Genomic DNA, 13,280 nt, shown 5'->3' with positions numbered 1-13,280 from the left:
AAGAAAAAAAACCAAAACACTAACCTAGAATTCTGTATCCAGAGAAATTATTCTTCAAAACTGAAGGAGAAAGACCTTGTCAGACAAAAGTTGAGGGAATATGTGATTAGTAGACCTGCCTTGCCTTTCCTTCACGTAAAAAAAAATAAATAAAAAAGAAAGAAAGAAAATTATGTAAGTCATAAAGATGGACCCACCTAAAGAAGGGAGAAGCTTTAGAGAAGGAAGAACTACAGGTAAAATGAAATCTGTTTTTTTATTCCTTTTTTGGGACAGACTGTCAGTCTGTTAACCAGGCTGTTAACTCAGCCCTTTTCTTATTCTTAATTGATCTAACAGATAAAATTATGTTCCAGATAATAATAGCAGCAAGTATTTCATGCTTATAGCATATAGATAAGTAATAAATGATAGCAATATTATAAGGATAGGAGGGAGGAATTGGGAATACTCTCTTATAAGGAACTTCCACTACCTGTGAAGCAGTATAGTGTTATTTGAAAGTGGATTTGGGTTAGTTATAAATGTATTTTCAAACTCAGGGCAACCACCAATAAAACATTTTTTATATAATATGCTGAGACGGGAAAAATTAATTGACTCATACACAATTCTCACTTAAAACTAGACAAGGCAGCAAATGAGTGGAAGACCAAAAAATAAATAAATAAATAAAAAATAAGGACAATGAATAAAATACATGTCAGTAGTCTTAAATATATCAATTAAAAGAGACTGTCAGAGTGGGTGCCAAAGAAGCCAAGACCCAACTATTTGTGTTGTCTACAAGAGACCCACTTTAAATATGAAGATACAGTTTAAAAGTAAAGGAATGGAGAAAGATATACCATGCTACCACTAATCAAAGAAAGCTCGAATAACTATATTAATATCAGATGGAGCTAACATCAGAGCAGGGAAAATCATCAGGGGTACAGGGGACATGACATAGCAGAACCTGCAAGGCCACGGTGAGGAGTTGGCCCAAATCCTGAACTTGATGAACTACAGCAGGGGTGTCCAATCTTTTGCCTTCCAAGGGCCACATTGGTAAAAGAATTATCTTGAGCCACACATAAAATACACTAACACTAATAATAGTTGATGACCTTAAAAAATTGCAAACAACAAAAATCTCGTAATGTTTTAAGAAAGTTATGAATTTGTGTTGCGCCACATTCAAAGTCATCCAGGGCCACATGTGGCCCATAGGCCATGGGTTGCACAAGCTTAAGCTGCAGCAAATCAGTTAGCCCCTCTAGCCTTCATCTCTTGCTCCATGAAGTAGGCATAAAGTGCTGGCCTCATGGGGTTGTTGTGAGAATTACATACTGTACATTGAGCACTGAGATCAGAACCTGGTCTAGTAATTAGGGGTCATAGTCATTGAGCTCATCATCAAAAATGAAATGTTCCTGGACATTTAAACCCCTTGTCTATGATTCTTTTGTTATTTTGTCTTAATCTTGTAATCCAAAAATATCTATTATGTATATTATTTTTGTCTCTAATCACTAAGAATCATTGACCCTAAAGGCATCAAAAGAGAGTCACTCATAGGCCCAAATAACTGATGAACCATCTGTAAAATATATTCATGGAGATGCCATACTGTTCCCATATTGACTTTTACTATTTGGAAATCCCTTTCTGTGTCTGGCTCAGGCTCTGCAAAATAGAATATAAATCTGTCTTTTCCCACCTTCAAGAATCTAGCCCAAGCCCAGTGAACCATTTCCTGAGCAGCCTCTCCTTAGAGAGTGCTGCTTTGCTGGTGCTACATGGAGTTATGTGTTCTGGAGGATGATGCGTGGCCTTCCCCTTCACACATCCCACCCTGAACCATAGAACACACAAGAAGACATTTAGGATTGAACACAGTGTACTTTTCATAAAATGTTTATAAAATGTTCAGTGCATGGACTCCTTGGTGTTTCTGGTAAATAGTGTGACTACTATTGTATTTCCCAATGGGAAAATTATTATCTTTTGGTACAATATCTTAGCAGATTTATCTGTTACCCACTTTGACATCTCAGGCATAAATGCACAAGTACAAACACATCCTCTCAATTCATAATCCCTGTGGAATTGTGAATTTCCCAGAGGGGGAATTGAATCCTAAATCTCAGATGTGAAGAGAGCATTTTAGGTTGCCTGTTCTGACCTTTATGCGGGACACCCCTGACGGCGTCCTTACCCGTGTGTTTGTGCACCAGCATCACTGGAGCACAAGACTAGCTCAAAGTCCACGTAGCTCTCTGAATATCCAGAAACTACTTTTTTTCCCCCTTTTAGCCTCTCATTTTTATTCTTCATTATTTCCAGTCTGGCACTTTATTCTCTCATTATTCATTAGAACTTCTTGATTGTCTGAGATTTACTTACAGGATCTGGTTAGAAATGTGGGAAAAACATATTGTTTGTAATTCTAATGAAATACCCCCAAGAAATTCTGTTTTCCTAAGTCTGTATGCAGGATTTAGGGTATTGCACATGGTTTCCCTGACGCGTGAGGTCAGTGCTTTGTTATTGGCAGATCACCAAGAGAAGACCTGCCCTGTAGTATGAGGTTCCACAGGTCTTGTACAGGTTGAGCCTTGATGGACGATCCTGATGCCTTAGTGATGAGGAAATTTTACCTTTGGCGCAGCTGGGGCCAAGCTTCTCAAGATGACCGTCCTTGGCCAGGTGCTTACATGGAAAGCAGCTCTGGTCTGCTCAGCCCAGTGGCAACCCTCCACTTGCCCATTCTCGCATGTGTGTAGAAACTTTCACAGTTTCTTTTCTTGTTGGCTTCTTCACCTAAAATTATTTTCTAATTCACTGTTGCAATATTCCCTACCAGTTACATTGATCTGTTTTAGAGATTGTGATCATGATTGCAATTACTATTAACTTCACAGACCCTTTCTTTCCATCGTTCTGTGATGGGCACTGGTATTTCTCTCCAGGTATAGAAACATGTACTCTTTCCTACCTGACTTTACCATTTTGGTTTCTGGCCACCTAATTTGTGAGGAACACCCAACAGATCTGCAGCCTTTCCAATTCTCATCACCCACCAGATCTTACCTCCTACTGACACACAGTGAGGATGCCTTCAGTTCAGCCTTTCCATTAAGTAAAAGATGGGAAACTTACCTGGTGCTCTGTATTGCTTTCATTTGGATGACCAGGACATGAAGTGGGTAGATGAGCAGGGGTGGGCAAGTACAGCAGTGCAGAATCTTTAGAGCAAGCTGATAATTTCTGGGCATTTCATCAAGTCCCGTATCATCTGGCTTCCCACACCTGTTCTTCAGCCTTTTCACTTATCTCCATGCATTTCTGTAAATACCTATTCCAGAGCTTTCCATTCTTCTCAGATCCAGTCTAGGCCTCTACACCTGCCTCACTTCCTTTTGTGGCCCTACCTCTGACTTCACTTTGCTCTCAGGAATCCCTCAGGAGCGCTGTGCAGCCCTTTGCCATGTTCTATCCACAATCTTTCTGTTTATTTATCTGTAATACTTTAATCATTAACTGTAGGCACAGCATTCATATAAACCAGCTAGCACTCAGCTAAATTAGAATCTCTTGAAATGCCCTTTGGGGAACCCTGCCCTAGAAAAGACAGCCAGACCCACTTCATGTTTTCATTCCTATTTTAACATTTGTCCGGAGTGCTCCACTCTTCTCACCATGAATCTCTGCCAACACCCATGGTCATGACCGCCTCCTACATGAAGCCTTCTATGGCTTCTCTCAGCTAGAAAAGAACTCTCTGTAGCTTCAGAATATTTTATCTGTGTCCACCCTAAAGCTTTTTTTCTCTTTTGCCTTCTTGAATACATAGTTTTACCTCTCCTGCAAACTACTTACAGTTCAGAGTCTCAATTTTTTCAGGTCTGTATTCCCCCACAGCCTTTAACATAACTTTGATTAAATGATGCAAATGAATAACTGTTAAACAGATGACATGTGAAATCTCTGCCCCTTTTGACGCAGAAAGATTCACTGTAGTCTTTAGAATTTTCAGACAAAGTTTTAGAGTCTTCTGAGTATTCATTTTTCCCAAAAGCTATATCTTCTAGTATTTTAGAGAACTTATTTATATAATACAGAGATAGGAATGTAGGGAAATAAAAATTCTGTTTTTCAGAAATAAACCTTACATTTCTCTTAAGGTTTTTACATGTATCTCGTTGGTGGTTGTTGTTGTTGTTGTTGTTGTTGTTTTTTACCTTGCCTCTCATTAGGACAGTACTATTTGCGACACACTTTTGGGCATTTGAACCTTTTAGTCACTCTGTGAGGCTCATAGGGCAGACAACACTGCCCTTGTGCTCCATACGTGTGTGTAGTTGATATGAGTGTAAATAATTTATCCAAGAGTACTTGATTCTGGTACCAAGTCCAGCATCCTGAATCCCAGTAGACTGAATCTCTTTAAGAGTAGAGAGGTATCAGTTTTCACACCTGTATGCAAATGCTTTTTATATTCTGTGTACACATCCTGTGTTCACATTATAGGTATATGTGTGAAGTCTAGGAGAAATTTGAATTCTAGACCTTCGTATTAAGTTACCCACCTCTTCCATGATAAAGGCAGTGCCAAAAATCTGGACACAGAAATCAGTCATATCATTGTTATGAACACAATACCTGCAGTTTTTTAGCAGAATGAGTAACTGACCAAACTGGGTAAGTTAAGCCACGCACATTCTTCATTTGTCGTTTTCAATGTGGCCTCCCTCTCGGCAGTATTCCAATCCTGGAGGCTGGAGGTTATCTGTGAGGAATCGGAACAGAGTTCGGTTGTTCATTGCCCTGCTTTGAACAATCAAGATGTCTGCATTGCATCCTTGAAAGATTAATCCCCACAAATCAAATGGGTATTTTCAGATCATTTTCTGTGTCCCAAGGATTATTTTTTGTCCTTGCTCCAACAACTGGGCATGTCCTTGTGCTGGCATGCTGGCTAGTGTTGCAACATGGACTTCAGTGTCATCACTTTGCTGCAAAAGGCTTTCTTTGCTTTCACAGTATCTTGCCAAGAAGAGTCCCTGGATATGAAGTGTCTTCATCTGGACCCAAACCTGAGAAAGAGAAATTAATTTGGGCTGCACCTTCTAGGTGTGTGCCTCCCCTGAGCACTGTACTTCTTTAGTCAAGGAACACATGATAGGGGCTCCACATGCAGCTCCTAATCTGCAGGTGGTAAGGAAATTCAGTTTGTCTGCAGTCGTGGAAAATCTTGTTAATCCCCAGGCTTTGGTCATCATGCTAGGAGAGGGCACTTAGGAGTCACTCAGAAACTTTAGGTGTTGTGAAATATACACGCTCAGCAGGATGAAATACCGAGATAAGGTTCTGTTTAGGACTAATACTTGATATCGTCTTCCATTAAATTTACCATTGAGCACGGGATCAGGAGTGAGTGCTCCATGAGAACCCTTCCCCATCCACTTTGTACAGCAGCAGCACTGTTTTCCCTGGCAGGACCACTCACCCTGTCTATACTGGAGCCTCCTTTACTGCCTCAGTGTCCAGTGGTCTGCAAAGCCTAAAATACCTGACCATCAGTTTCCACTTTCCACTGAGAACACTGTCTTCTTCTAGGAAGTACTTAAGTACTAAAGTACTCCTTAAGTACTAAAAACTAAAGTCAGAGACTATCATCATAGGGATAGGAAAAAAGGACATAACATATCTTATGGGTCAGTATCCCCAACTTATGGGGGAATATATCCTAGTTAGCTTGGTGAATGAGTTTTCAGCAGTCATCAAACAAGCAGGAGGCTGTGTGGGTAGGTCCTCCTGTAACTCCACTGGTCCCATGTACCTTCCTCATACCGTCACAGGGTGGGATATATCTTGCTATGAGGTAAGGCAAGTCCCTACCCAGTTCTTCTTTGGCTTTTTTAGTCAATTTCATTTCTATAAATGTCTCAAAGTCAGCTTGTCAAGATACATACATGCAATGCATTAAATCAATAGGTCAATCTAGGAAGGAAAGTCACAGCAATATTGAGTCTTCTAGTCCAGCAACAAATCTATCATTTCATTTATTTAGACTAACATCTCTGAATAAAGTTTTGTAACTTTCTTTATACTTTCCTTGTTAGACCATTTTATATTTTTATGCTTTCGTAAATAATATTTCCTTTTCTAACCATTTGTTGCTGGTGGACAGAAATGCATTTGGATTTTTGGTGAATTTATTCTGTATCCGTTGACTTTGATAAACCCTCTTACTAATTCTGACCATATGCCATAGATTATTTTGGAGATTCTGTGAGTACAGTTATATCATCTAAAAAAACGACAGTTTTACTTCTTCCTTTCTAGTTTGTAATCCTAGTATTTGTGTCTTGCATTACTGTATTGGCAAGGATCTCCAGTGCAAATGTTGGTAGATGTGATGTAGGGGTATATTTCATTTCTCCTTCACAGTCTCCCACATCAGGTTCTCAATGTTTCACTATTTAGTAGTTGCTCTGGAATACTGTAGATATTCTTTAACAGATTAAGGAAGTTCCCTTCTATTTCAGGATTGCTAAGAATTTTTTTCCTTAACTGGATTTTGAATTTTATGAAACACTTGTTTAAATGTCTTTTGAGATGATTACCCAACTTTTGTCATTCAGTCTATTAATGTGGTTGTATACACACTGATTTTACTGAAAATTGTGTTCTTGGGATATACCCGACTTGGTCATGATATTGTTATTTTTGCCCATTATGGAATTGGCTTGCTAATATTTTGATAGGGTTTTTGTATGCATATTCATGAGTGAGATTGGCCCCTCATTTTGGTATTAAGATTGTACTAGCCTAATAAAATGAATTTGTTTTCTCTTTTCCTATACTATGGAAGTTTCTCCAAAATAATAGTTATTTGTTGTTTGAAGATTTTATAGAATTTGCCAGTGAAGGCATCTGAGCTGGCTTTTCCTTGTTAAAATGTTTTTTTCTACTGTTTCATCTACTTTAAAGCTCATAGAATTATAGCTTTTATATATCGTCTTGTGTCTGTGTTTGCTAAATTTTATTTTTCTTCGCATTTGGCCATTTCATCTAAATTTTCAAAGTTATAGCATAAAGCTACGTATATTTTCTAAGTATCTATAGTTGGATTCCTTTTTCTTTCTAATATTATTTATTTGTGCTTTTTTTTTTTTCTTGATTCACCTTGCCAAAGAAATGTCATTTGTATTAGATGTTTTTCAAAGAACCAACTTTTTTTTTTTTTTCGACTTTTATTTTAGATTCCAGGAGTACATGTGCAGGTTTGTTACCTGGGTATATTGCATGATGCTGAGGTTTGGAGTATGAATGGTCCTATCACCCAGGTACTGAGCTTAGTACCCAAGAGTTAATTTTTCGACCCTTGCTCCCCTCCCTCCCCCTTCTACTAGTTCCCAGTTTCTGTTGTTGCCATCTTTTTATACAATTTTTGTTGTTAACTTTATGTACATGAGTACTCAGTGTTTAGCTCCCACTTATAAGTGAGAACATGCGGTATTTGGTTTTCGGTTTCTATGTTAATTTGCTTGGGATAATGGCCTGCAGCTGCATCCATGTTGCTGCAAAGGACATGGATTTGTTTGATTCTTTTGGTTTTTCAGTACTTCTTGAGTTGGGTGCCTATCTCATTGTGTTGCAGTCTTTATTTCTTTGTAATATGAGCATTTGATTCTACACGGTCCCTGTAAATACTGCTGTAAGGTATAAGTTATAATATCTGCTAGTCTTATTTTATCAGTTAGCTTGACATATTGCTAAATTTCCATTTCAATATTTTGTTGACCCATGAGTTATTCAGAAGTGTATTTCTTAATTTCTAAACGTAGAGGTTTGTGCCAATTATCCTTTTGTTGTTTGTTGTCGATAGCTTTTTGGGCACAGAATATGGATTGTAAAATTCCCACCCCTTGAAATTTATTGAGATTTGCTTTATGACCTAGAACAGAGGCCAACAAACATTTTTTGTAAAGGGCCAGATAGTAAATATTTTAGGCCTTGAGTCTGTCACAACTAAATAACTCTGCCATTATTTTGCAGAAGTAGCCATAGAAAATGTGTAAGTGGGCCAGGCACGGAGGCTCATGCCTATTATCCCAGCACTTTGGGAGGCTGAGGTGCATGGATCACTTGAGGCCAGGAAATCGAGACCAGTCTAGCCAACATAGTGAAACCGCGTCTCTACTAAAAGTACAAAAAAAATTAGCTGGGCTTGGTGGCACAGGCCTATAGTCTTAGCTACTTGGGAGGCTGAGACACCAGAATCGCTTGAACCCAAGAGGTGGAAGTTGCTGTGAGCCAAGATTGAGCCTCTGCACTCTAGCCTGGGCAACAGAGTGACACTCTGTCTCCAAAAAAAAAAAAAATGAAAGTGTGTAAGTGGATGACTCTGGCCATGTTCCATTAAAACTTTATTTATGAACTGAAATTTAAATCTCATAATTTTCACATCGCAAAATACTCTTTTAATTATTTTCCAACTATTTACAAAGTAAAAAAGCATTCTTAGCTTGCAGGCCATACACAAGGAGGTGCCAGGTTGGAATTAGACCCTGCTGACTGTATTCGTGGATCCTTGGCTGAGGATATGGTCAATTTTAAAAAGTATTCTGTACATGCTTGAAATGTATTTTCTGCAATTGTTGGGTAGAGTATTTTATATGTTTCCGTTATGATGAGTTTGTTAGTTGTCTCGTTCAGATCCTCTGTATTCTTGCTCTTTTCTGGAAAACGTTTTCTTGGAAATATATTAATATTGAAAAGGACACAAATTGTAAGTGTACAGCATGATGGATGTTTTCAAGTGAACACACTTGTGTAATACCACCCCAGATCAAAATAGAGGATATTGCCAGCCCCCAAAATTCTCACTTGTGCCCCATCTCAATCACTAATACAATGAAGAAGTGGCCGCTATTCTGACTTTTGGGCCTGTTGATCCATTTTACTTGATTTTGAACTTTCTGGGAATGGAATTATGTAGTATGAACTTTTTAGTGTCTGTTTCTTTCACTCATCATTGTATTTGAATTATTTTCATGATGTTACATGTAGTTGTGGTTTATTCATTTTCATTACTGTGGAATATTCTGTTGGGTGAATATAACACGGACTTTTAATTTGTTCTCCTCTGGATGGACCTTGTGGCTGTGTTCTGTTTGGTGAATATGTGTAACTTGCCTTTTCATTTGTGTGATGGGCAGAGTTTTAGAAATTTATATAAAGTCCAATGTATTTTCTTTCTTTTATGATTTATGCCTTTTGTACCCTGAAAAATCCTTGCCTATCCTAAGGTCGTGGTGATTTTCTCATGTTTTTTTCTAGAAGGTTTATGGTTTTAGCTTTAAGTCTATAATCCTCTCAATTTTTGTGTGTGATATGAGATGAAGGTCGAGGTTCACTTTTCCATATGGCTTTCCAGTTGTTCCAATGTCTTTGTTGAAACAGACCTTTTTCTTCCACCAAACTGATATGCTGCCTTTAGTGCAAATCAATTACCATGTAGGTATGACTCTATTCTTGGACTCTGTATTTTGTTTTATTGAAATATTTGTTTATCCTGGTACTACTATAATGATTTCTTAATTATTATATTTTTATAGTGTGCCTTGAAATTAGGTAATATAAGTCTTATTATTATCATCTTGACTAATTTCTGTCTTTTCATTTCCATGTGAACTTAGAAGTATTTGGTACATGTGTATTTTTTAAAAGCTTGCCAGAATTTTGATTGGGTTTTGTTGAATCGATAGCTTAATTTTAGCAGAATTGATATCTTAACAATATTGAAACTTCCAGTCCATGAACATTGTACATCTTTCCATTTATTTAACTTGTCTTTAATTTATCTCATCACTGTTTGGTAGTTTTCAATATAGATGTCTTGCATATTCTTTTATCAAATTTATTCTATTTTGATGCAATTATAAACAATGTTTTTACAGGTCTTTTCCCAATCGCTGGTTGCTAACATTCAGAAATATAATTGATTTGAGGAGTATATTGTTTTCTGAGACTTATCAAAATTCACTCACTAGTTCTAATTAAATTTCTTTGGACTTTTCATATACATAATTGTGTTATCTGTGAATAAAAACAATTTTACTTCTTTCTAACCTTTATGTTCCCTTCGTCTCCCCTACCCTTCTTTCTTTCTCTTAATTTTCTTTATTGTAGTGACTAGGATCTTCAAAAATGTTGAGTAGAAGAGGTGAACATAGAGATCCTTGCCTTTTCAGATCCCTTTTAGAAAACACTTAATCTTTCATCATTAATTATGACACCTTTTTCCCCCTTTAAGCTCTCATTAAGTTGAGGTATTTCCCTTCTATTCCTGGTTTGCTGAGCGATTTTGTTCTGTTTTGTTTTTCTAATTATGAATGAATTAAATTTTATTTAATGCTTGTTCTGTATCTGTTAAAGTCATATTGTTTTTATTCTGTATTTTGTCAATGTGGATTTTTGCACAGTGCTAAAATAAATTGCATTGATGGATTTATGAATGTTAAATGAACCTTGAGTTCCAATGGAAAATTCTGCTTGATCAAGATATATTGTCCTTTTTTATCTTGCTGGATTTAATTTACTAAAAATGTATAAAGGATTTTTGCATGATTGCTGAGAGATGTTAGTCCATAGTTTCCTTATCATGTCAGCTATTTATGGGCAGAGACAGTCTCTCATTCATTATTGTATCCCAAGCCCCTTCACCAGTGCCAACCACAGAAAAGGGGCTTTACAAATAAATAGTTTTTGAGAGAAGTTAAAAGACCTAGGATGGAGACCCACATTCATTAATTTAAATTATTTAAAATATTAATGAATGTAACTCATTTAGCAGGTATTTGCCTTCCAATTGTGTGTCAGGTACAGTGCTACTCAGAAGGGGTTTTCTTCCTCCATCTCTAGCCACTCCTTCTTTTCTAATTGTTTCTCATTTCTCTAAGCTCTAAACATTGGAAAGCCAGAGCATAGAGTCCTTGAGTCTCTTTTCTTGATCTTTTGTTGATGTTATCTGATCTCATGGCTAGAAGCATCATCTCTAAATGAACAGCTCCAACCTAGGCCTTTCCCCTGACTCTAGCATGGTATATCTACACTTGCTGAATACATCATCACTGGATACTTAGCATGTCTGAAGTAGAGCTAATGACCCTCCCTCTCAGTCTTCTCCATTTCAGGAAAAGGTAGCTACAGCCTTCCAATGGCCAGGCTAGAAACTGTGTCATCATCCCTGACACCTCTCTATCTCTCCCATCTCATTAACCATCCTCAACAAATCCTGACAACTCTACCTTCAAAATGTATCTATCACCTTTCTCCACTTTTGCTGCCATTCTGATCCAAGCCATTACCATCTCTTGCCTAGGTTATTCAGTAGTCACCAGCTAGTCTACTTAATTCCCCTTTGCAGTTTTCTCAACACAGGTGCGAAAACAATACCTTTGAAATGTAGGTTAGATCATATCCCCTGCTTCCCTAAACCCTCAGGAGGCTTTGATCTTACTCAGAATAGAAATCCAGAACCCTTAAAACTTCCTATAAAGCCCCCTTGTGATCTGCTTGACTTTAGCTCTTAATTCTTCCTTTTACTCGCTTGGCCCCAGCCACGGTGACTTCCTTGCTGTTGCTGAAACACAGTAATTCTACTCCCACCACAAAGCCTGTGCTGTTACTCTGCCTGGAATGTTCTTCCATTAGATCTTCCTATAGCTTGTGGTTCATTCATCACTTTCTTTAGGCCTTTACTGAAATGTCATCCTCTCCTTAAAGCCCTCCCTGGCCATTAGAGCCAACTGGAGACCCCTCCCAAATATAAAGTTCTGTTGCTCTTCCCTGCTTTATTTTTACCTTAGCACTTTTCCTGCCTATCATATATTTTATATGTTTATACTCTTTATTCTCTGAAATCTCCAATAAATTCCAAGCTCAATAAATTCAGGGATTTTTGTACTATTCACTGTTGTTTCCACAGTGAGTAGAACAGTGTCCATCACATAATAAATATTTTCCAAATACATGAATAGGCAAGTAATAAGTGAATGAATATAAGAGTTACATGATCTCGTGGAGCTCATGTAAGAGTTGTAATCTCATGGAGCTTACAATCTCCATATTAGTGAATAAAATTAAAGAAATTCTAATGGGAGAAAAAGGAGAGAAAAGAAATAAATCCAAAAAAGGCAAGTACAGAAACTTGTGAGTTTTCCACATAACAGAAATGGGTTCCGCTAAGAAAAGCCAGTCTCTATTAAAAACAGAAGCCAGGTGTGGTGGTGTGACTGTAATTCCAGCTACTCAGGAGACTGAGGTGGGAGGATGCTTGAGCCCAGAAGTTCCAGGCTGCAATGGGCTGTGATTGTGCCCCTGCACTCCAGGTTGGGTGACAGAAGGAGACCCTGTCCCAAAAAAAAGTAGAAAGAAATGAAGGTAATACAGTATATTGGAAGCAGAGGGGGGAAAGGTCAAGAAGAATGAGGACTGTGTGGGACTTTGTAGTTGTTGACAGGGATCATCATCATCTCCTTTAAGAGTTAATATACATCAGCACCCGTGGCAGGAACGTTACCAATTCCATAACCTGTTTCAGACGGATGCAAGACTAGTGTTGTGCATTGAAGCATGTCTGTGTATCATGCATAATTCATATGAGGTAGGCACTTAAGAGCAACGCCATTTCTATAAATGACAACAGAAGAGAAAAAACGAATAACCTGGTAAGATTTTCTCGTTGAAAGTTTGGCTGGAGAATGCCTAGTAGAGGAGCATTGTGGAGCAGTCCTGTTTCACTCGATTTGAAAGCCCTGGACCTGTGTCCTGTTAACGTCAGCGTCTGCTCTGTGGGTGACAGCTTACATGCTCATTGCAGGTCTGACATCAGTCAGCTACTCTCATATCTTTGATTTGACTTTTACCAGTTTTTAAAATTTGTTTTTCCATTTCAAATCAACAGGTTCCATTTTTTGGGCCTCTGTTCGATGGAGCCATAGTGAGTGGGAAGCTGCTGCCAAGCCTTGTATGTGCCACGTGCATCAACGCCAGCAGGGCTGTGAAGTGCCTCATCCCACTCTACCAGAGCTTGTATCTTTTTGCTTTAAATATGTAGCTTACTAACCATCCCAGAATCAAGACTCCTGGCAATTTTTCATAAGAGGTAAGTATTCAAAACTGAATTGAAGAGGGAAGAGAATTTTTTTCAGTCTGTGTTAAAAATAACATAGTGTGGTTTTTCATAGCATTTGTTAATTTATATTAAATGTAACAATTTTGTG

The 13,280-nt window shown here is 37.9% G+C and overlaps 1 protein-coding gene across 4 annotated transcripts in view; it reads left to right on the top strand.

Moving 5' to 3' along the window:
* RALGAPA2 (Ral GTPase activating protein catalytic subunit alpha 2) overlaps positions 1–13,280 on the top strand; it is a 328,251-nt gene that overhangs the window by 224,859 nt on the left and 90,112 nt on the right. For 3 of the 4 annotated variants that reach the window (XM_007961465.3, XM_037993998.2, XM_073008650.1), the window contains one exon: positions 12,962–13,089. In XM_007961465.3, the coding sequence (XP_007959656.3) occupies positions 12,962–13,089 (128 nt within the window). Of the gene's footprint in view, positions 1–12,961; positions 13,163–13,280 lie in introns of all 4 variants that reach the window. The other variant, XM_073008649.1, reaches the window with a different exon arrangement.

The sequence above is a fragment of the Chlorocebus sabaeus genome, chromosome 2 (assembly GCF_047675955.1).
Source record: "Chlorocebus sabaeus isolate Y175 chromosome 2, mChlSab1.0.hap1, whole genome shotgun sequence".
Lineage (NCBI taxonomy): Eukaryota > Metazoa > Chordata > Mammalia > Primates > Cercopithecidae > Chlorocebus > Chlorocebus sabaeus.
This window is presented reverse-complemented; position numbering and strand designations above follow the sequence as displayed.